The 24,222-nt window shown below is 41.9% G+C and overlaps 1 protein-coding gene across 1 annotated transcript in view; it reads left to right on the top strand.

Annotated features, from left to right (window-relative positions):
• SCP2 (sterol carrier protein 2) overlaps window positions 1-24,222 on the top strand; it is an 854,319-nt gene that overhangs the window by 607,730 nt on the left and 222,367 nt on the right. Inside the window, exon 9 of the mRNA XM_044085453.1 lies at window positions 3,550-3,649. Within this exon, the coding sequence (XP_043941388.1) occupies window positions 3,550-3,649 (100 nt within the window). The remainder of the gene's footprint in view (window positions 1-3,549; window positions 3,650-24,222) is intronic.

The raw sequence follows: 24,222 nt of genomic DNA, 5'->3' as shown, positions 1-24,222 counted from the left end.
AACTTTTCGAAATGGAGATCCTTGTTCAAGGGCTAGCTTTTTTCTCATTCCAAAGATTGCCATGTGCTAAAAATGTATGACATCCAGAATCTGAGCAGAGCGGCAGACAGTGCAGTTAATGTATAGATGAGTCTTGTACAGGTTAAGGTGGTCCTTTGTGATTCCTAGCATGAGACGTGAGGTGCTGCTTTCACCTTTGAAAAAACGATGTCCTTTATTTCTCCAAAGAGCCAAAACATATCACTACTGTACAAAGTCTAACAGTACGCATTTTTGTTTTCCATAAAAATAGGAGAATACTGCGGTGGTGGTGCTGCGTTAGCGTTGTCGCCTCACAGTAAGACATTGTCCTGTTCGACTCTCAGCTAGAGCGTCTTCTGTGTGGAGACATGCGTGAATGGGCGTATCTTCGTTGAAGGTTGTGCGTCAGGGCCGACAACTCTGCACATAAAAACTACTGCCAGTCATTAGCGGACCGGAGTCGCCACTAACCGGGAAAAGCCGAAAGACACAACAACAACATAGAAATAGGGGAATGAGAAGGCAGAGCTGCAGTGTCATTTTTAAGTCGGACTTTTTAATGCCTTTTTTCTTGGGCTTCATACTACATTGTTTTTGAATGTGGCATAATGCCATTGTAAGCGTGTTCCGGCATAGCTAATTTTATTGTTTAGTACCATCCTTTGTATAGTGAAAGTATTTATTTATTTATTCATTTATTTTTGTTTTCTTCACCTGACTGGATCTGCCTCCTTCCTTAATTTTCACAATCTACTCTGTTCTTATCGCTGCAATAAATCCTGTACCCCAGGCTGAAACAATCATGCAGTGCAGCTGTGATGTTCCGACTAACACACCGTGTACACACCGTAATCTTGTTAAAAAAAATAACATTATTAAAGGAATCCATAAATAACGCACAATACTGCAAGACGATAACTGATTGACAGTATACCACAGTATAACAGCAATTGTCATTGGGATGCCAATGTTTAGGTCTGGGCTGATGTAGAGTGAATCCAGTTCTGCACAGATTCACTGTGTTGAGATGTTCTGCTTACAATTTATGTTGTTGTTGTTGTTGTGTCTTTTGGCTTTTCCCGGTTAGGGGTCGCCACAGCGGAACTCCGGTCCGCTAATGATTGGTAGTTGATTTTTACGTGCCGAGTTACCAGCCCTGACACACAACCTTTAACGAAGGTACGCCCATTCACACATATCTCCACGCAGAAGACGCTCTAGCTGAGAATCGAACCGGCGGCGTCTTACTGTGAGGCGACAACGCTACCGCAGCACCATCACCGCGGGTTCTTACAATTTATGTAGTTTTTGGAAATAGTTTTTCTATGTTTTTACAAGAAATATTTGCAGAATACAGTAATACTTAAAGAATACAATTACCTGATTAGTTAAGGGACAGAAATAATAGCCTGGCAGTACCACATAAAGCCCACTATAAGAAACAGTCTGCATTCCAGTTTATAAACACCTGTCATGCAGCACTGTATGCAAATTCCTAGTTGAGCAGTGCTGTTACTTACTGGTACACAAGACTAGTACGCTGAAACAGTAAAAATATCATGAAACATAACCCTTACGTTTTTGGAGGCAGAAAATATTTTTAAAAAAAATCTAGAAACACCGCTTCTAGTCTATTTAGAGAGAGAGAATTTTTTTTGTGTGTGTAACGTGAAACTGGTCACACAAGGTTAGGCCATGTTTTTCTTTCATGTTACCAGTTGTGATAAGGAAGTTGGAAGACATAATTCCTCAACTTTTCCTTGCTAAATGATCAGTCAGTCATTTTGTTACAACGGAGCATCATAGCTTCATCATTTCTTAACATTCTCACAGTGCCCCTGCCTTCTGAAATACTGTTCATCTATTTTTATTTGCTTTTGTTAGTCAGGACTGTCCATCTGGAAAGACCCATTTGCAGAAGAGACTGGGGAAAAGCTCGAGACATTACTAACATAAAACAGTTTATTTTACACAGTAAAATATATTGATCGTGTGTAAATTTACATTGCATAAGATTTTATGGAAATCAACGGGCCATCTGAAGACTAGAGGTTGGCAACGGTCCTCTTGCATGTAGTTACAGGCCTGGTAGTCTCAGTTTTTCCACTTTGGGGATTGTCATGGAAATTATGTTGCATGGCATATTATGCATTTTCATAGCTAATTATGTAAGTCATGGTAGGCAATATGCCTTCATGTTGCAATAGTTTTATCAGTTAGTCTTGATTCATTTCTTTGACTAAAGGACTTTTTATGTGGAAAAGAGAAAATGTTTTGGATCCTGCTGATTCACTGGTTAACATCTCTGCTTCACAGCTCCATGGTCTGGAGTTCAGTCCTGACTTTAGCCATGGTCTGTGCAGAATTTGCATGCTCTCAAGCTGTTTTGTAGATTTTTCTGTGTATTTTAGCTTCCTCCCACCTCTCAAGAATATAATGGTGTATATTGCATTTACTTTTACTGTTGTGGCTGAAAATGGTGTGTGGGAGACCAGTGCACTTAACCCGGTAACAAATGAATCAGTTAAACATTTCAAATTTTAAGATATTGAGCCTGGGCTTCACCAGTAGTATTGACTCCCTGCCTGTGTACCAGTAGGCCAGCACATTGTATTACATGACAGTGCATTTGCAGTCTGTTTTATTAAACCCCAATACATGAATTTCAGTAGGTCAGTGGCTGCAGTAGTCTTTCATTCAGCTTTTCCCGGTTAGGGATCGCCACAGCAGAACTCCGGTCCGCTAATAACTGGCAGTGAGTTTTTATGGTGTCGAGTTGCCAGCCCGGCGCCCACCCTTCAAGGAGGGCACACCTACACACACACGCGCACCTACCTGCATGTCTTTAAATTCACTTGACCGTGGGGAGGAGATGTAGAGTATTAGTTGTTAATTATGCAGTATGATGGCATGTGCTATGGAATAAACTTTTTTTCTTGCTGTGATGAAAATATGTATCATTCTTAAAGTAAGTGTGGCAGTTTTTATACAGTTTAAAATGTACAAAAGCGTGCCTATGCAACCTAAATGCTTCTGAGTGTTTTTTTTTTTTTTTGCGAAGTTCACCAAAATGAATCCCTAGTTTATCTTTTCCATATGGTCTCCACTTAGAATGCAGTTAGGTGACCAGATGTGATTTTTGTAGCAAGGTTACTCAGAGTTTAAGGCTTTGTAATTTTTGTAATTGTTTCTGTCTAGCAGGTGTCCCTTGGAGGGAACAACACATGGAAAACAAATTGTATTTGCTGCTTTAATCAAAGGCCTTGTAAAACTTCAGCTATTCAAGTGTAAAATTGAATTATTATAGGATTAAATATGCCGCACTTGTAAGTAATAATCCTTTATAGAATGGATCAAGAACAGTTGTCCTGGATGAGCTGCTTTACATCAATATCACAAGTAATAATTGTGTATAGTACACATTTTATCCAACATATGTACATGTAAGTCATTCTATGGCACCTCATAAACTCAAAAACTGTGTATTTTGATACTTGCCTAAAACTGTTTTTTTTTTTCTTGTTTCAGAGATCAGAATATCCAGGCAGTTCTCACAAGTGCCGGTGTTAGCACAGACGGATTTAAATCACATGCTGTTTTTAAGGAAATTGAAAAGAGGCTACAACAAGTAAGGAAAGAAAGATACTATTTCACTTACCAGTTAATACTCGAGGCATTGTTCTCTCAATAGTGTGCACAGAAAATTGAAAGTATGCATTTGTGCATGTGCTTAGTTATATTAAGGACTATTTGCTGGACTTGTTTGAAATTTTGTAATTTTGCTTGAAATGTTTTATCAAAGTGCATGCTTACTTGGTACCTTGTGCATGAATTTTCTTTTCCTAATAGAAACCAAGTTCTATACTAGGTAGATTTTTTTGAAAGAAAGATGAAGTGCATGTGACTGATGCTGCATTATCAGTACACGGTTCTTCATTTAATCTTAACAGTGTAAGACTCATTGTTTTCAAGGCTGACCTGGGGAGTTTTGACGTTTGTAAATATTATGTTTTGACACAATAAGAAAAGATGTGGGATTGCAACACTTGTTCACAGCTTAACTGTTAGACCAAACTATAAGCCAAAGCCACATGCACAATTTATGTGAAAAATCTGAGTCAGCTTTTAACCTGACAGATTCCTTTCCACAGTTATTAGTGTTATATTATCACAATGAGGTGACTCTTTGGAGTCAATACAGATGCACAGCTCACATTTATGATTTCTTCCATGTTTTTATTTCACTGATAGTAGTCACTCTTGAATCTTACATATGCAGCCCAGAAAGATACTTAATATTGATTCACCCTTTTTTTGGGGCTGTGTGATACTAATGATAACTGATCTGAAATTTTACTTGAGGCTGTATAAAAGAGGAAAGTAGAAACCGTTTCCCGATATTCCTCATATCAGTCTCCCATAGTACTCTGAGAACTTGATGTCTCGCCAGTTAAAAATTCAAAGCACATACGTTTTGCTTGATATCTGTTTAAAAAAAGAAAGCAAGGAATGGTGCATTGCATAAAAAAAAAAAAAAACAGTGCAGAATAATATCTTTCTAAGGTAGTGACTTTTATAACCCTCACTTCTTGCATTAGCAAGAAATACAATCCAGGGTGGATTTTAACTTGGGTTGTGCAGTGAGAAAATTGACCAACTCATTTTTATCTCAGGATAAGAGACATAACTGTCTAAAGGCTTGGATTTTTATAGGTTGTATTGCTGTATGACTTTTTTAGGTCTACCATTAAAATATGAAAAGTGTAAGTAGTGTGTGTGTGTGTGTGTGTGTGTGTGTGTTTTCCAGCACTAAATTGTATTTATTTGTCTACACAAGAGGTCTGGTACCTCATTACATACCTAGCAGGGACCCATACTATGGAACATAAAGCTTGATGCATTGTACCAAAGCCAGATATTTTGGCTTCTAGAGGTTGTCAATATAAACATTTAAAACTGTGCAACAGAATTATCTTTCAGACTATACAAGTTACTCAGACTTTCACTTTTGGAGCTATTAGCAAAACATATTTTGCAAGATGTTACCAGCAGCTTCTCCTTTGATAGCTTTTTTGTATTATTGGACAAAAGAACCGTAACTCCTTGTCACAGTTTAATGTTTGTCTGCTAAATGCTGTATAGTTTCAAACAGTTATACTTGTGACAAAAGTGCTAAGATACTAAATGTTAACACCGCTATTAATAAAAAGCCTTTTAAAATAAGTTTCATTGCATTAACCATTGAGGTAATGTGTTCTGTAGCTTAGGTGTCCCTGCCAAGAAGTTGCACAGATCAGCTGTTGTAAACTGCACAGTAGGAACGGTTAGCAGCCTGTTGCTGGCAGAACACAGTGGTTGGGCCCGGCAGTAAGTGCAAATCAAATGCTTTGGTCAGCCTCAGACATGTTAGTGTAGGGTTAACTGTTTTCTAATCTGCACTGTGACCTACTGAATATGTAAGCATTACAGCATCATACCTCTCAAATGTTCACATTTTAGACTCTATATGCGGTCTGTTCCTCATCAAATTTGTGGTTTTCTGGCAAATAATTGAGGACTGAAGTCCGTAAATAATGACAGACATTTGAGTGTCAGACTTCAAGAAAATGCATGATAATACAAACCCTGGTATTCTGTCAACTTTTTTATGTTAATAAGAGCAATATTTAGAAAATTGTTCCTATTTTTGGGCCTTTGTCCCCTCATTATTTTTTGGTTTTGTCCAGATTTCTTGTGCTGAAAACTTGAGAGGTATGCCTTGTATTAGATCATTCTTCAGGCAGCCATTCCAGTTCCTTAAGGACAAAAGAAACTGCCCACTAGGATGTGTACTAGTCAGTATCTTGGCTTTGGATTTTTGCACAGGCTACTATCAGTAGACGGTGCACAGAAAAGTGTGCAGTAGTTCTCCAGAGAAGAAATGAATACATAAGTGCCAACACCTAAGAAAAAGTGTCAGAAAAGAGTAATGCCATTAAAATGGTAGGAATCTAGTGGCTAATAAATGTACAATGGTCATAATTCTGTACAGCTGGGGAGTTAGGACAAGCCACTGTAGAATGAAACATAGCCTGCATTGCTGATACCTCAGTCTTAAATAGGCAAGTTCCAACTGATTTGTGGAAGTGCATGGAAACAGAGAATTTAAACAGCCATTTCAGAGCTCCAAGATGGACCAAGCAGTCAAAGAAGAAATGGATCTTTGTATCTTTGGTGTAGAAATTATATCTCGACCTTCTGTTTTATATGTTACCTCCTAGTGAATAGTAATATCTAGAATAGCCCCTTGAGATTGCCACATACTAGAAGGTATACTCATGAAAAAACAGTTGATTGAACTGCTTACGGGTATGATCCAAGAGACAGGAATATAAACATCGCTGTACAGTGATAGGTGCATAGGTGATTACCCTGAACTACAAAAAGCAGCTCCTTAGCAGCTCTTTTCCATTATCCTATAGCATTATTAGCGGCAGACCACAGTGTTTAATGATTCACAAGAATCTGTTGCTTCATTTTATTAAATGCTGATGAGAACTCAGAGCTAAGCAAGAGTAAAGTACCTTACGTCATACAGTAACAGTTTGTCACCCAAGTCAGGGATCTTGTAGTAACTTAAAACTACCTGAAGTGAGACTGAATTAGGTTGGCTAGGCCATGGGCTTGTGTATGATTCTGCCATGATGCATCAGACTGTGAGACTGTACAGCTATAGCGATTGCTACTTGAGCTTCAGGGTCAACAAAGATTTTAAGCAGGAAAAAAGATAGGCTTATTACAGCAGCTAGGATGCTGTAATGCTTACATATTCAGTAGGTCAGACTATAGATCAGGAAACAGTGCAAGGGTAGGAGTTTGCATGATTCTGAAGGAGTGGGAAAAGTGCTGTTAAAATTTTGAGGGTTAATTTTTTTGTCTTGTTGACGATTTGTTTGTTTGGAACTAATGTGGGAATGAAGTAGAGATTGTAGTAAATGGCAAACACCATGAAGTCCTAAATTTCAATGTACTATGTGGTGGTACCTTTTTTAAAGCATATTTTGCAGGGTACCAGGTTTACATATTTGAGTGCCATTTTGATGAAAAAATACACCCAAGGACTAAAGTGTTGTAATTTCTTTGCTTGTTCACCCCATGCCTCCTTACCATTTTGACACTTTTGTCAATTATTCCTCTATAGTTTGTTTGCCTCATGGTGCCTATACCTTTGGCTGTGTGTTGAGGTGAAAGCAGAATACTGAATGTGCTATCACCAGAATGGCCATAAAGGTTAGATGCTTTTTCTTGTCCTAAGTGCTCGTCCCTGGAGCAGACCAGTACTAGCTTTCATAATGTTGCCTCAGTGGCATATTCAGACTCTCATGCATAGGCTAATTAGGTTTAAGTGACCTCTGACATTCTGACCCCTTGGTCTGCATGATGAGAACTTTGTCTCTCCTAACAGCCAGTCATAGAGTAGATTAGGCTGCTTGTCTGTCTGTCTGTCTCTCTCCAAGTATGACTGAGATGGCACTGTTCACTCACTGCCCTTGTCCATCAGTGTCTCCTCCAGCACACAGGTCACTAAATGATCCCATATCATCTAGGTCACATTCATGAGAATTTTACCCTGCACATCACAGAGATAATTTATTAGAATATATTTATTTTCATAACTAGTAAGATATGTGTACTCTTTGGCTGTTCTGCATGCTTGAGAAAATATTTGCTTTCATTGTAATGACATTCCATTTCTTTTCCACCTTTTTAGACAAGTTATATCTCTGCAGGTATTACACTATCCATCCATCCTCTACCCCTTTCCCCCCATTTTTTACACATGGGGGTTGGGGTGTCACTTCGACAGTGACAATAATCTTGAACCAAGGTTTACACCGCTGGGTGGCTAGCACTGCTGCGGGAGTATTATAGCAGTTCAGCATTTATATTACTGTGAGACAGATCCCTATAACACCAAGTATGAACATGTTGCACTTTGTGTCATTTAGGCATATAGTATCAGAATAAATACAGTGTGATGGCCTTAACATAGGCATTGGCTGTGAATACTAACTATGCTTGCATGCTTTTTTATCATCGTGGGTAACATAACAGTATGTCTCAGTGACTGGTGGAATGACTGGATATATCCACAGGCAGTGTAATTTACTCATAAGCTATCAACCAGGGATCCCAACATAATTAAAATAACCAAAACTTGGTGCTTACATCTGATTATTTAGTTTTGGATGATTTTAGGTGTGTTGAGATCCCTGGTTGGTGCTCTGTGTTTGGCAGTATTTTCACCAACTGGATGGAGATGACACCATTTTCTTCTGGTTATTCACAGGAGTAAAAGTCAAATAATTATCCTTTTTAGTAATACCAAAGAAGTAAATTTCAAGTATTTTTTGTTTTTTTGGAGGGGAGTTAAACTGCACTCTTTTAAAGGAGAGACATATTCAGATTATGCTTCATGCATCTTTCAGAAATGAAAAATATTTTAGAAGCAGTCAGTCTTTACTGTAAATCACTTTACTTTTTATATGATCTGTACAACTTTATTTTTTCCTGTATGTTGACTTGTACAGAGAAGGGTGACTGATGAGGAAAGCTCTAAACATTCCAAGTGAGCTTGAGCTTCTGTGGCATCATCAAAATGTTTTGCCTCAGTAGAAAAGGCAGTATCGGTATATATATAATTGAACACTTTCATCTGGCTTACAACAGACTTCATCTGAATAATTCATTAACTCAGCATACTTCCTTAAATATCCTATGATCACAAGGTTAAATCAACAAATCATATCATTTAATCGCAGAATTCTTATGAATTATGATGCAAGTAAAAGAATTACATAATTTAATCCTGGCATTATAAACTCCTTAAAACTATTTATCAGTATAGCTTCCACTCCAATCCCCCTACAACAACAACAAAAAAAACTACTTTCTATAAAGTAAAAAATTAAATTAGGGCACACCAACAAATGTCTAGCTAGAATGTTAGATGTGTCTTTTTCTTTGTATAATAATCTTGATAAATTCTTTTTAATACCTTCTCCATCTTCTCAGTATAAAAAGAACAAGATAGGCATATAGCTAAATAAATTATGCCTTTAGTATTGCAAATATAACATCCCTTACAAGTGAATATTGCCTATAGTAACAAAGGTAACTGTATGAATATTCTTGCATTGTTTACAGGCTTCACATTTAAGCATGCCTAAATTTGTGTTAGTATCATTATTGATATTAATATTTTTGTTCTTGTTACACAAAGCTTCTGTCAGATGTAAAAATAAATCGTGGTTTAACCCTGATTTCTTTCTGGCATCCTCTCTCAGAGAGGTATGGTACAAAAACATAGCTTATGACTTAGTTCTGCATATCAAGAGTCCTTTTTGATTGTGCGAACCCCTCTTTGATATAACTAAGTTCTCAACTAAATATTCAAAGATATGTGTAGCACATAGACATGAATATCCCTTTCACCATCCTTGTGTAATGTACCCTGCAGGAGTAAGTCTTATGTTGACTGGTCCATTCTTCTCCCTACTCAACAAGCCTTGAATGAAGTCCTGCCATTCCTTTGTGGATCCCTGGCAGCAGACACCACATGTTTAGTTTAGTTTTGTCTTTTCTTCAATGGGACATCCACTTTAACCAAATGCAGTGGTTCTGACCTCTGTCTGATTCAATCAGGATATCCGACAACTCTTAACAAGGATCAGAGGAATCCTTTTTGGTTCTTCAGAGATAAATAAGGGTTGGTTCCCCTCATCATCTCTGGCAGATATTTGCATTGGTTCTGAGGATATGCGTGAAACAGGTTCCATGCCAACCTCCGAGAAGGTCACGGCAGAAGAAACTAAAGGAAATGCCAGACTGTCCTTCAGGTTCTCATGTACATCAAGAGGAACATCTGGTGGAGGCTTGCCAGCAGCAGGCTCTTGCCTAGATTTCTTGGCCACCTTCTTGAACAGCAGTTGTACCTTGGGGCATGAGGATTCTGCCGTGGTGTCTTGGGCCAACAGCCTGAGACTTTTGTTCACAAGATAAATGGAAAGGGAGAAAGATGGCAATGTAAAGTCTTTGGTACAAAAGCCTGACAGAACACTGGGTTTGGTTGTAAAACGCCCCTAAGCAAAGCAGGCACCTATCATGGTGGTCCTTATGGGAAATATGCCACCTACACTAGCATTTCCCTTTCCTGGATGACATGTAACCTACTGAAAAGTATAAGAAAAAGGAACCCCAGTGGAGTACTTGTCTTGAGGACGTAGGCTCGGCATAACCAGCAAAGGGCATTGAGACCGATGGGCAGTAATAGCGTTCGGACTAGTGGCAACAAAGTTCTGAATTGCAAGCATGCATATTTCACCTTTACGCCCTGCGCTTGCACAGGAGCATCATACACAAGACGTATATTCCCTAGGTGATGAGGGCTTTGGTACGCTGGCCAGACATTGGACTATGCTTGGCAGGAGATCCCAGGTCATCCAAACGACGACTGCAGCACTCATAACAAAAACACTGCTGTAAAGTAGAAAACCTGAATACATAATAACCACTCCACCACTGGCTAAAATATCCTTCCAAAGGCACTGTTTGTGTTAAAAAAAAAAACAAAAACTTCACTTTATTAAAATTGAGCGCTTGTGTTCCATGAACTAGAACTTTTTCAGAATCCATTTAATCCAATTCAGGCTTGTGGGTCAGGGCAGAGCTAGAGTTTTGAAACATTTTATTGAAGGCAATGAAAGTAAGTCTGGACAGAATGCCAGCCATTGGACAATAATGGAGAACACTAGACCCCACCACCACATACAATGAAACTGAAGCAACTGACAGAGACTTAAACAGCTACAAGGAAGAGGCAGACTTGCACATTAAACACAAAGACAGCCAGAGACCATAAGACAGCCATGATAACTGACAAACTGGTTTTGTTTGTGCTTGACGTGGCACCTTATCCTTGAGTTTTTTGACGGCCCCATGCAGTTTTACTTATATGTTAATACAAACAGAGCAGCAGGTATATATTTGTACATCTGTAGCTTATTAGTACCACAGCTGCCAAGCAGAAAAGCCTGTATTACCTTTGGCTGTTGTGCAGTAGCCCTATAGAATCTTAAACTGTTAACAGAACATTTTCAGAGTGTGATATGATATACACTCTTTTCCTACTTCTTGTGGACTCTCTTTGACCTTTATCTTAACAACCACTTTTCCCATGCAGCTTCAGATTAGATGCAGGTACACTAACATTCACAGACAACAATTTATAGTGATGGCTACTTCTGCCAAGGAGGTCACAAGTCTTTCATTTTATTCTCCACATAACATATGAACTCTTGACTTCCAGTCAGACTTTCTCTAAGTAAGTTTAGCTGAAGTTAGCTTTGTAACTTTCGACCACTGTTATTTCCATAGCTATAGCTGTCAAGTGCACTCTTGGCTTCCAGACTACTTCATTTATGGTAACTTGATTGATATGCAGCCATGCAGCCTTGATTGAAACCTGTTTAGCCTTCACCTCTGATGAGAAGGATAGATTTACAGAACATTAACTATACCTTTTGCTTGTTATTAATATATTGCTATCTTAACCATTTATGCTAGCCTGTGCCTCAATATGCCTGTTTAGAAGCTCAGCAGTGCAGCATATTTAATTGGCCATTAATTCCATTACTTTCCAGTGGTTCCCATGCTTACATCATAGGATACTGCTTTGTCTTGTTTTTCAGACAGAACTACCTCTTGTGCGTCTTACCTGATGTGAATATCTGCCTGAAGCTCTTGTTCTGATCTATGGTAATTAGGGATGTAGCTGTTAAATAAAAGTCCTTGTGTAATAGCTGCAATAATAATTAAGGAGTCTGTCTCTCTGTGATGACCCCTCACTGGGCCAGTAATTAAGGAGCTTGAATCCTCTCCACTGACACTGGAGAGGGATATGCCCTTGGAATACAAATGGATAGACTTTTATTATTTTCAGATGCAGACCTCTCTGCATTAAGTACAGTTTCTCTTAAGATCAGACAAGGAACTCATTCTGCCTGGAGTCTGGATCCAATATCTGTCTCCCTCCAGGTCCCCAGTAAGACTCCCCACTGGTACAGCTGTAGGGTTGGGGCCTCAGCCGAGTGTCCAAGCCAAGATCTCCAGCACCCTCTCTATAAACTCAGTGCTTCGTGTCCCTGCCCCAAGTAGCTGAGAGATTTGATTTTACAAACAAACACAACACACACACACACACACACACACACACACACACACACACACACACACACACACACACGCACATTTATAGTAAAACTTGTCAACATGTTAATGTTTTTCCATATTTCCCCTTTGTCTGACCCAGGCTTACAGCACTCCTCTTATCACAAAGGGCACTGTGCAGGATGCAAGGTAAATGCAAAGATGGTATACTATGGCAGTCCAGTACTGTATGATCAAAAATGGCATGAGCTGTTATGCAGAATGCTTCATAGAGCAAGAGAGTAAAACAAAGTCAGAACAGTTTAGTATTCACAATCCTGCGTTAGTGCATAGTAGGATATGACATACAACCCCATTACGAAGGTGAATGGAGCTCCTAGTGGAAGCTACAGTAGCAATCTTGCAGTCTAATACAGTGTTATAGCGTGTTATCTAATGCAGTGTTTACGACGTCTGATGTGTTCCTATTATTTGATCAAAAGTTTAGGTTTTCTAACCTAAACTTTCGATCGGGTAATATAGATGCCGTCTGATGAGGGTACCTAGTTACTTTCTGATAATGCATTACACTTGAAAAAGGAAACTGGATAAGCTTTTTTGCCTATCATTATATTGTTTGTGTACATATAAAACTGCATTTCACTTTGAGAAAGCTGTGTCACCCCCCCCCCCCATGTATTAATGATTCCATCTACTTTTCATTTTTATCTCGGTACCTTAAAATTCATTTGTAACTCTCTCTGATACTGGTCTGTCTATTTTACCTAATTGTTCTTCCTATATTGTTGATTTACTTATGCCTGGGTCATAGATGAATAAGGTATTTTACCCCCCCCCCCAACCTCGTTAAAATAGTAAACAGGTAAATGCACTGTGAGTTTTTAGTGGACAACCCTTTTAGCTTATTCGATGTCTGTCAAACATAATTTTTTTCCATTCAGTTCCATATTGCCTTCTTCTGGATACTATGTAGTTTCTCCTACAGTGTGCTGCTAATAAGTATATACTTCAGCCTCATGTTTACAAACCTGTCACATAGGTTTACCATACCATACAAATAACACTTGAAAAGAGACAGAGACCTTAGTGTCAGTAACCTAGTTTTTCTGATATCCCCAAATGTGTCACAAGTTTGATAATGTTTCTGTGCATGATTACCTTAACCTGATTTTATGATTATTATGTAGACTTTTGTAGCAGTAGTTGACACAGCCAGACCCTCCGCAGTCCACACACACCTGCATGCAGCTGCCATGCAATCACATGCTCTTTGTTACAATGTTTTAAGTCTCTGTGTCTGGAAGAAGTTGGTAGAGTACACATGAAAACAAATGTATTACAGTGGATATAAAAAGTGTACACCCCCTTGTAAAATGCCAGGTTACTGTGATATAACAAAATGAGATCACAATAAATCAATTCAAATCTTTTCCCACCTTTAATGTGACCTATAACCTGTACAATTCAATTGAAAAACAAACAAATCTGTTAGGGGAAAAAAAAATAAAAACGTACACCCTTAAACTAATTCTTTGTTGAAGCACCTTTTTTATTTAATTACAACATTCAGTCTTGCAGGGGTGTGTACACTTTTTATATCCACTGTAAATATTTAAAGGAACAAACAGATATACAAAACAAGCTTTTGCACATGCTGGTTCCGATGGTCTTGCTATCTGATTACCATTTCCCTTTTTAAATTACCCTAAGTAATGGAATCAGGGTATTATACGGCAGTTACTGCAGGGGATTAAGGCTCAAAGGAGCTAAGTGAACTGCCACCTGTACCCAAGGGAATAGCGTTTCTCCCTCCATTTGCCTGTTGTGTGACAGCACAAGTCATTTAATCAGGTAGTGCTCCCCTGAAAAGGGACACTTGTGTCCAGTGGACTTCCCTGATTAACATATATCTAAAATAAATGAATATACAGATTTACAAAATCATATTCTGTTTTAAGTGCGATATATGTTATGTTACATAACTCATTGGGGCATCTTAATATGACTTTATCATTGTAGTAATGGATGTACTCTGCTTGCCCTGTGTTTAACATTGTGCAGTGTTCCTGTTCCTAAATATTATAATACAATTCACATCTAAATCTATATAACAAGAGGTAATAAATATTGGCTCATCAGTTTGCTAGCATGACTATTACAGAGTTCTATTTTAACTCCTAGAAGTGTATATGGTATGGGACAGAGATGTTGTAAAATAAGGGATTCCTATGAAAGTATTCACCAACAAAATCTGAACAGAGCTGAATAATAAGGGAGGATTTCTTAAAACCCTAATGAAATCTGGGATTTAAGAAGGCATTAACACATACCTCTCAACCTCTTGATACAAGAAATCTGAAAAAAGCCTAACACAATGGGGGGAGACAAAGGCCCAAAAATAGGGGCATGTTTTAAAAAATGCTGTTATAAACTTAGAAAGTTGCTAGAGTAACACTCAAATGTATGTTATTATTTAGTGACTTCAGTCCTCAGATTCCTCAAATCATTCCAATGATTTGCCAGAAAACCACAACTTGTATAAGGAAGAGACCAAAAATATGAGTCTAAAATCTGGACAGTTAAGAGGTATGCATTAACAGTGAATGGAAGTATTAAATTGTCACCTGAATCGGAATAAAAAAGGGTATTGAGAAATCATCCACCTCCCATAGCACGGGTTCATATTACATTATCGAAATTCCAAAGGTTCAAACACCAGATGTTCGAACTTGGAAGATAGAAATGTAATAACATTGAAACATCAGAACAGCAATTTTTTTCCCAGGGAAAAAAATTGCTGTTCCGAAAAACACACACACACACACACACACACAACAAAAACCTTATAAACCTACACTAAACCTTACATACACAACTACCTATGCACTAATCTTAACCCAAACCCTAAGCCTAAGGTCCATCACTATTGCACACCTACCTTACCCGCACCCTAACCCCAGTGTCCATCACAATCACACACTTACCTTACCCGCACCCTATCCCCAGCGTCCATCACACTCACACACTTACCTTAACCCATTCCGTAACCTTCGCACCACAGTGGAGAAAATGTCAAAGCCGCAGAAACGTAGAATTCTTTCTCTGGGAAATAATTCGGACTTCCACGGCTTCGATATTTTTATCTTTCGAACTTCCATGTTCGACCTTCTGGAAGTTCGATTAGGTAATAGGAACCCCCCATAGCACAACCTCAGCACTGTACAGTTATTTTTTCATGTTGGCAACTAAACAATACAGTTATATTCAGACACATGCAGTTTGATCTGTCTTTCTAAGTGCTGTAGACATTATTTCATCTTGGCTTACTAATGTAACTTGTCCTTCCGTAAGTATTTGTAAAAACAAAAAAAATGAAAATAACTTTCAGAGCTGCTAGTTGCCTTGCCAGGATATGGGTTAAACAAACATTTTTCCTGCATGGTACTATATTTGTATACTGTCTGAATTCTTTGTTGAGAATGTTTACAAGTAGTGCAAGAAAAAGGTGCCACCAGAGAGGTTTTCAGCAGTTAGCTTATACCCTGTTGTAGAATGAGGTAATTAATTGTGTAGGTTTTGCTACCAACTTGCAGACTACCATTTAATTTAATAATAATCCACAGAATCACATACAGCTAGCATTGTAGGACTGTACCAGTTATGGAGAAAGAAGTGTGTAGTGAATTGTATATTCTTATGTGACGGTTCAGATTTTTCCCTGCTCCCAGATTAAAAATGACAGCAGAGTGGGGAAAAAAGAAGTTATGTACTCACCATAACTTCCATCTGAGTAGGTAATCTTCATTTGTCAGCAACCTGTGGGTATCGGATCCATATCGGATCCAAGCCGGCAGCTTCAAACAGCTAAGATCCGAGCTCCAAGCTCCTCTCCCTTACCCATAATCTCCTGCTAACCCTTCCTGACCTCAGATCGAGTTTGCTTAGTAACACAGAGTATTACAACACAGAAATCAGCTCCAAATCCTAACCTAAGGTTATCTGGAAACAAAGGCTAGGAATCCTTCTAGTACGCACTATAGGTCAGGGGGATGGAGGGGGGGGGTTGGTTGCTGACAAATGAAGATTGCCTACTCAGATGGAACGTCATGGTGAGAACATAACTTCTTTATCTGAAGTAGTTAACTTAATTTGTCCATCAACCTGTGGGACAGAGTCCCCAGCTACACAAACCTTGGGAGGTCCTCATGGAAGAGTATTCCGGAGCACTGCAGAGCCGAAGGATGCTCTCCCTCTGGAAATTATGTCCAACTTGTAAAGATTAATGAAAGTATGAGATGAAGCCCAAGTGGCTGCTGAACAAATGTCATCCAAGGAAACTCTGGACCAAAAAGCAGCAGAGGTAGAAATTGATAGAGTAGAATGGGTGTGGACTCCTTCAGGTTCAGGTCAACCAGAACTTTGATATGCAAGCAGGATACATTGGGAAATCCATCTGGACAATGTAACTTTTGATACTGGTTTTCTCAGAGGGTTTTGCAAAGGATACAAAGAGTTGGTCAGATTTCCTGTGAACAGCGGTCCTGTGCAGGTAAAATCTTAATTGCCTGTGTACGTCCAGGGAATGTAACTTATATTCACCTTTGTTCTGGTAATTTGAAAAGAATACTGGTAAATTAATGGATTGGTTGATGTTGGGTTCCGACGCGACCTTGGGCAAAAAGGAAGGATTGGTCCTGAGGGAAACTCTATCTTTATGAATAACCAAGTATGGCAGTTTGGCGCAAAGGGCTTAAAGTTCTGAAACCCTTCTGGCTGAGGTGATGGCAATAAGAAAGGCCGTCTTCCAAGATAAGAATTTTAGATCCACCGAGGCTGCAGGCTCGAACGGGGGAGCTGTCAGAGATTGGAGAACAATAGTTAAATCCCACGGAGGAACTGGATCTTTAACAGGGGGTCTCAAGAGGAAAGCGCCTTTTAAAAAGGTCTTACAAAATTTGGAAGAGGCCAGGGGGCCGAGATCACTTCCCACATGATAGTGGGAGATTGCAGCTTAACTGGACTTTGACCGTAGAGGAGCTAGCACCCTGGTCGAATAAGGTTGATAAGAATTCTAGCACTGCTGGTAATGGAGCTGTAAAGGGATCTAAGTTTCTGTGCTCCGCCCAAATAGAAAAACGTTTCCATTTGCTATTATAAACCTTCCTCGTAGAAGGCTTATGAGCGGCTACTAAAATAGCCTTGACAGATGAGATACCGGGAGTCCTAGCTATCACTGGAACTGGATCAGCTAAGCTGTGAGCTTGAGGTTGTCCAGGTTCGGGATTGTCAACCCTAGTGGGTGAGAGATAAAATCCGGAGTGGGATCTAGAACCCATGGGGGGTTCACTAGGTGAGACCATAGGCAAGGGAACCACACTTGACGAGGCCAGAATGGGGCTATGAGGATCACTCTGCTCCCCAACCGACGTGCTTTCTGCAATAATTTTAGCATTAGGGGAAGAGGTGGATAAGCATAAAGTAGACCGGATGGCCAAACATGCACCAGAGCATCTCTGGGGGATTCCCCTGGTGGAGGAATTAGAGCGAAGTAGTCGCTGCACTTTGCGTTCGAAGGAGACATGAAGAGATCGCAGCAAGGTTGACCCCATTTGAAGAAAATTTGCTTCGCCACTCTCGGGTTCAGAGACCACTCGTGCGGTGAAAGGATGGTTCGACTCAACCTGTCTGCCAAGATGTTCGACCAGCCCGGAATGTGCGTTGCTATGAGAAAGCAGTTGGTGGAGATCGCCCATTCCCAAACTCTCATGGCCTCTTGACAAAGTGGGTAGGATCTGGTTCCCCCTTGTTTGTTGATATACCAGATGACTGACATGTTGTCTGTCTGAATTGCAATAGTCCCAAGGGAAGAAGGGCCTGGAGTGCTTGCAACGCAAGAAGCACCGCTCTCATCTCTAGGACATTGATGTGCAACAAGGTCTCCGATTGGGTCCACGTGCCTTGGACGGTTCTGCCCATACAGTGCCCCCCCACCCCAGGTGAGAAGCGTCCGTGGTCACTGTGGTTAGAGGGGGGGACATAGAGAAGGGACGCCCTTTCTGGAGGTCCGGAGACTGGAGCCACCAGAGTATGGCTTTCTTGCAAGCCCTGCTGAGGGGAATGAGTGAATTCAGTAGATGTTGCAGGATGGGCCACTGAACCTGTAGAATCCATTGTAGTACCCTCATGTTCAGGCACGCTAAGGGTAGCAGGTTGATAGTTGCCGCCATGGAGCCTAGAGCCCTCAGGACCAATTCTGCTGGAGGAGCCGGGTAATTTAGAAGGGCTAGCACGTGGAGCTTCAGGGTCCGAAGTCGGTCCGGAGTCAAAAAGACTTGCAAAAGGTTTGTGTTCAATCTGGCTCCAATGAAGTCTAAGACCTGGGTTGGTTGGTTGACATTGATTGTGATTCCCAGTCGGGAGGCCAGATGGAAGAAATAATCTCTGGCTGAGCACAGTAGATGCCTTGTGGGGGCGGACAGGAGCTAGTCGTCTAGGTATGGAAAGACCTGTATTCCCTAAAGTCTCAGGTGGGCCGCTACCACTGCGAATACTTTGGTGAACACCCTGGGGGCTGTGGTGAGACCAAAGGGAAGGACCCTGAACTGGTAGTGGCTGGCTCCTAGCCGGAAGCGGAGAAACCTTCTGGATTGCCTGTCCATCAAAATGTGGTAGTACGCATCTTTGAGGTCTATGGAGCACATCCAGTCGTTCTCCTGCAGGAGTGGGAGAATGGATTGAATGGTGACCATCCGGAACTTCTCTTTGGCCACTGACAGGTTTAGAAAGGATAGATCGAGTATTGGTCTTAAGTCCCCCGTCTTTTTTGGCACCAAAAAGAACCTGGAGTAAAAGCCTGATCTGGATTGGTCTGGGGGGACGTGCTGGATTGCTCTTTTTTCTAGCAGTTGGAGAATTTCTGCTGCTGCTGCCTCCCTTTGATTGGGTGGGACATCGGGGAGGCTCCGGGGTTTGGGAGGAAGATTGAGAAAGGGAATCTTGTAACCTCTGGATATGATCCGAAGCACCCAGCGATCTGTTGTAATGGACTCCCACATTGCTAGGTGCCTCGAGAAACGCCCCCCGACTGCCTCCAGAGTGGAGCAGTCGGGTAACCCTTCAGGGTTGCTGTGCAGGCCAGTCAGAAAAGGGTTCTCTCGACACGAAATTCTTCGGTCCCCCTCTGCCTCTGGGCCGGCGTCCACCTTGTCCTCCTCTGCCTCTGAAGGACGAGGGGTCCGGAGCAAAACGGGACTGTTGAGATTTCTGGAACCACATCTTCTGTCCCTTTTGGTTCCTAGAGAAGGACCTCTGGGGAGCAGATAAGCGGACTCTGACGGCAGACAACGTCTTCCCATCTTTCTCACTCTGGACCAGTGTGTCGCGCACGGTCTTGCCAAAGAGAGAAGAACCGTCAAATGGGGCATTAGCGAAGGACGCCTTGAAGGGTTCCACAAAATCGCAATGGCGGAGCCAAGCATGCCGTCATAAGACAATGCCTGCTCCGCTAGCTCTAGCGGCTCCTTCCGTGGCATGGGAGAGGAGCCGCATAGAGGTGTTAGAAATGGATTTGAGAGTGGCCATTCGGGTAGAGAATACTTTCTTATCCTCAGCCGACATGGACTCTGGGGGCGACCTGGCATATTCTTTGAGATCCCGCTGGAGTTGTATCACGTGTGCCATATAATTCAGTGACCTTACCGAGAAGGTGACTGAAACAAACATCCACTTCCCCAAACGGTCCATCGTCCGAGACTCCTTGTCTGGAGGATGGACCGAGGAACTCTCCTGGGCCAGTTCCTTTTTAGTGGTGGCCCCCACCAACATGGCATCTACAGGAGCACCCTTGCTCCAACATGTCCTATCGGAAGTGGAACTAAGAATTTTATCAGGCCTCTGGGGAATGGGCTCCACCGTGTCCGGCTCCTTCCATCCCCTGGTAGTAATCAGGTCTACCAGGGGGTCGGCGGGAGGGGACACCCAAGAGGTAGATGGGCCTGCGTCAAATGCCTCCAGAAACAGACTCATCTGAGGAAGGTTTTTGGGCAGACCACCCCCCTCTAATTCGAAGCATTTTCATGATGTCTCCGAAGGAGACGTCTTCGGGGGGTGACCTTGGGGAACCTTCCTCTAAATCTGTGTCTGTTGTCAAGGATTCAGGTGAGTCCAAGTGCCTCCTCTTGCACTTACGTTTGTGAGGAACCTCCTTGGGGGGGGGGGGTAGGTGCAAGCTGTCCCTGGGGCTGGGTGAAGGAAGGTAGGCCCGTCTGAGAGGGAGTGCAGGGTGGAGCCGTAGCAAAAGCCTGGGGCCTCGAATCCCTCGATAGAACCCTTTCCAGAACATCGAACGCAGAAGGGGAGCTGCTCTCCCTGGGATCCGAGAGCAGTCCCCTCGGATCCGATGTGTAGATCGGAGCCGATACCGAAGCAATCGGATCCGAAGGGCCAGTATGCTCCGACCGAGACTGAGCCGAAGACACACTGACACCTCCGGATCCGGAGCTAAGCTCCTCTTTGCTCCGAGAGCTCGGATCCGAAAAGTGACCCGACAAACTCGAGGGTGCTGTCTGCGATGAAGTACGAGGTACTATCGGAGCCGACACTCCCCCGGCTCCAACGCTACCCGGCTCCAAAGACTCCAAACCCCGGAAGTGGGTCGGAGAAGGAGCAATTGGGGCGAAAAAGGGGGTCGAGCTCCCCCCCCCGGAGGGGGGGGGCAGGAGCACTCCCATCTGCAGCTGGGCCTGGAGGAACCTACGCATCATCCGGTCCATGTCTGCATCGGATAAGCTTCTAGTATACCTAGAAGAGGCCACCAGGGCGGGACTGGAGTGCGCCTCGTTGACCTCTAAGGCGACCGGGTCTCCTCCTCCTCTGGCTCCGGAGAAAAACGGGGTGAATGGAGCCGGGAAGGAGAAGGGCCGGAGGTCTTGGGAGAAGCCGCTTGCTTGGCCGGTGGGGCCGAGGAGGAAGACTCGGCCCGCCGCTTGTGGTGCTTCTCCTTTCTACACTCTCTCTCCTAGCTTCCCTCTCCTCCTGGCCTGCGGTGGGAGGGTGAGTCCCGGCCAGGGGAGCAGGGATGGGAGGTGGCACTGCCGCAGCCGTGGCAGGTACCACGGAGGAAGAGGAGGACAAAGTTGGACCCAGGGGCAACAGTCCCACCAAAACCAACTTCGACCTCCTGTCCCTCAAAGCCCTGGGGTTGAAGGCTGCAGAAATAGTGCAGCCTGAGGAGAGATGGTCAACCCCAAGGCAAATAACACATCGAGTGTGGCCATCCGCTGGGGACAGCTTATGGCCACACTCGGTGCATTTAGAAAAGAATGCTTTAGGGCCTCAGACACGACTTAGAAAAATTAAACACTAGGCCCAACACAGACACGCCTTGACACACACACGGGGGAGGACAAACTAACTAAATACACTTAAGTTTAACTACAAAAAGGCGCTAATAAGGCAATGGACTAGGGTTAACACACACACACATTTTAAAAACAGTTAGTAAGGGTTAGCAGGGGATTATGGGTAAGGGGGAGGAGCTTGGAGCTCGGATCTTAGCTGTTTGAAGCTGCCGGCTCGGATCCGATATGGATCCGATACCCACAGGTTGATGGACAAATGAAATTAACTACTTCAGATCAGAAGTTTGGAACATAACAGGGCTATGATATAATACTGTAGGCTTTTAGGCATGCTACTGCTGCATCTCTGTTATAGTAGTAAAGTTGGTGTCCTGGAATATAGTAGCTGGAAATATCAGCTCCGATGCAAATCTGTTCTGATACTGATTACTTTACTTTACTGTTGTACTTGGCTGCCATGTTTATATTCTGTTCATTGAATAAAAAGTGGAATTGCTAATGCTGATAGTTTCTCTTTAAAGGGAGATAGTAGTCTTTCAGAACATTAAAATACAGTGATTAAGATAGCTTACTGCTGACCTGGTGATCTGTGACTGAATCCCACTCATGTCACTTATAAACTTTGCAAGCCTGAGCAAGGTACACAAGAGGACTGTTGTAATGGATAATTGCTGGGATTTCCTCTCTGAATATTCCCATCTTTGCAGCACAGTTTAACGTTTCTTTATTTCCTCTATTCAAGGAATTTTCTCTCCAAATCTCCACATGTGCTGAGTTTGGGGGATTTTTTTTTGCACTTAGCATAGTTCAAGTGCAGTCCTAACATTCATGAAAAGAAAGTTTCCTTGTTTGTTACGGGTCCCAGTCATTGAAAAGTTCCCATGTTTGATGCCTGAAATACTGAAACCTTCCAGATATTCCTGTAATCTGCAGGTCACCAGCTACTGTTTACTTCATGACTTCCAACTATTGCATGAGAAAAAAACAACTTGTAGCATTGCCAAAAGTGCCAGCTTTCACTCTGGCTACTTACAGGAGATAGAGAGAAGTCTTGAGACATATAAACCAACTTGATGTTTTTTTTGGGAGGATACCCAGTGTAGGAAATATCAGGAGGATCCCTCTTATGATCCTGGCTTGGTGCCAGACTGCTTGGAGAAGGTAGCAGAAAAGGGAGTTCAGACATAGTCAAACAATTTGGCTTGGAAATTATTTAATAAAAACAATATTTTGAAAAAAAGAAAAACTTTTGTCTGGCAATTAGCACAGAAGATTAAGGTTCTTATCTATTAATGAGCTGCTTGCTGTAACCAAGGGTACAATGTTTGACTCCTTCCACCTCCTTTGCTTGCGGTGCTGCTCTGACCAAGTCACTTAACCAGACAGTTTTCCTTGGGTCATCCTGGAAAGAAACACTTGTGTCCAGTGAGCTTATCCAGTTAAAATTATAGACAACCAGTGCTGCCTTCTGTTGTGTGCTACAGTAATGAGGTGGCATTGAGTTTCCCATAAGAAGCAAGTTTCCTTTCTACTAATAAGGGGCCAATATCACAATTGAAAGGGTAGCAAAGAAAGGAGTGTGGGAGGTGTACCCTGACAACCACCTTGCGGGTATGCAGTGTGACCTGACTACACTGATAGTCCCACTTTCAAGATCTGTAGTTGCACTGCTGATCTGTTTTAGGCTGACCAAGGGAATTTCTAAGTAAATGCTTATTTATGCTGTTTTAAAAGGTTTGTATTTGATTTAAGGGCATAGATTTGATTTTTTGGCACTATTTGAAGAAGTGAATTTTACTTGGTACTATGACTGCGTGCTGTTCTTTACAACACTGTAGCTCATAGAACAAGGCTTAGTATAGTTCAAACTGTTTCTGCTCTATTTTACGCAGTTTAGCCTTATTTCCTGTGTGGGAACATAGTTTGTTTTCTATTATTGCTGTCCTTAGTCAGCCCTTAATAGAGTCAAGAGTATTGTTCTGGCCGATGTATTTTTCCTTGACTTGATGGATCGCTGCCCCTAATCAAATCTATTTGCACCTAAAAAGAAAAAGAAAACTCAGCATAACCACACCTTTATCTACTGTTTGTGAGTCTGCTGTTGCCTTTAGCCAGCCAGCAGACCGCTTACCCTTTTTTTCCACCACTCTCTGGTGTGAGTTGATAGCCCTCTATGGTATGGGGCCAGACGCATCCTACAGCGTTATTCCAGTACCTGGCTCAGGTAAGAAAGAACCAAACGCTTCAGTTGCAGGAGAAATCTAGGGTTAGAGACCCTGTACCAGACATAATACTTTATCCCCAGATATTTTTCCCACTAGTGTAGTGTAGTTAAAAAGAAACAGAAACTTTGATACACTGCAGACAGCCAGGTTATTACCATCTATAAGATTGATGTGGTTTCCTTAGCTAAGAGTGTTTTACAATCAGCTGTTTCAGAGACTATGCTCCTATTCAGAATGACTATAGGGGCTACCTTCTCTAAAGATAAGTCTATGGCTGCAGATTTTGATGGAGACTGTGATGATAGTGAACACTGAGTCCACTCAGTCCAAAAACCTAAGCAGGCGTTCACCTTTCCACAGATGTTAACGAGGTTTAGAGATGTATTTATCTGAAAGCAACCTAGAGCTGG

Source organism: Protopterus annectens, chromosome 10.part0, assembly GCF_019279795.1.
Source record: "Protopterus annectens isolate FY-2018-M chromosome 10.part0, PAN1.0, whole genome shotgun sequence".
NCBI lineage: Eukaryota > Metazoa > Chordata > Ceratodontiformes > Protopteridae > Protopterus > Protopterus annectens.
This window is presented reverse-complemented; position numbering and strand designations above follow the sequence as displayed.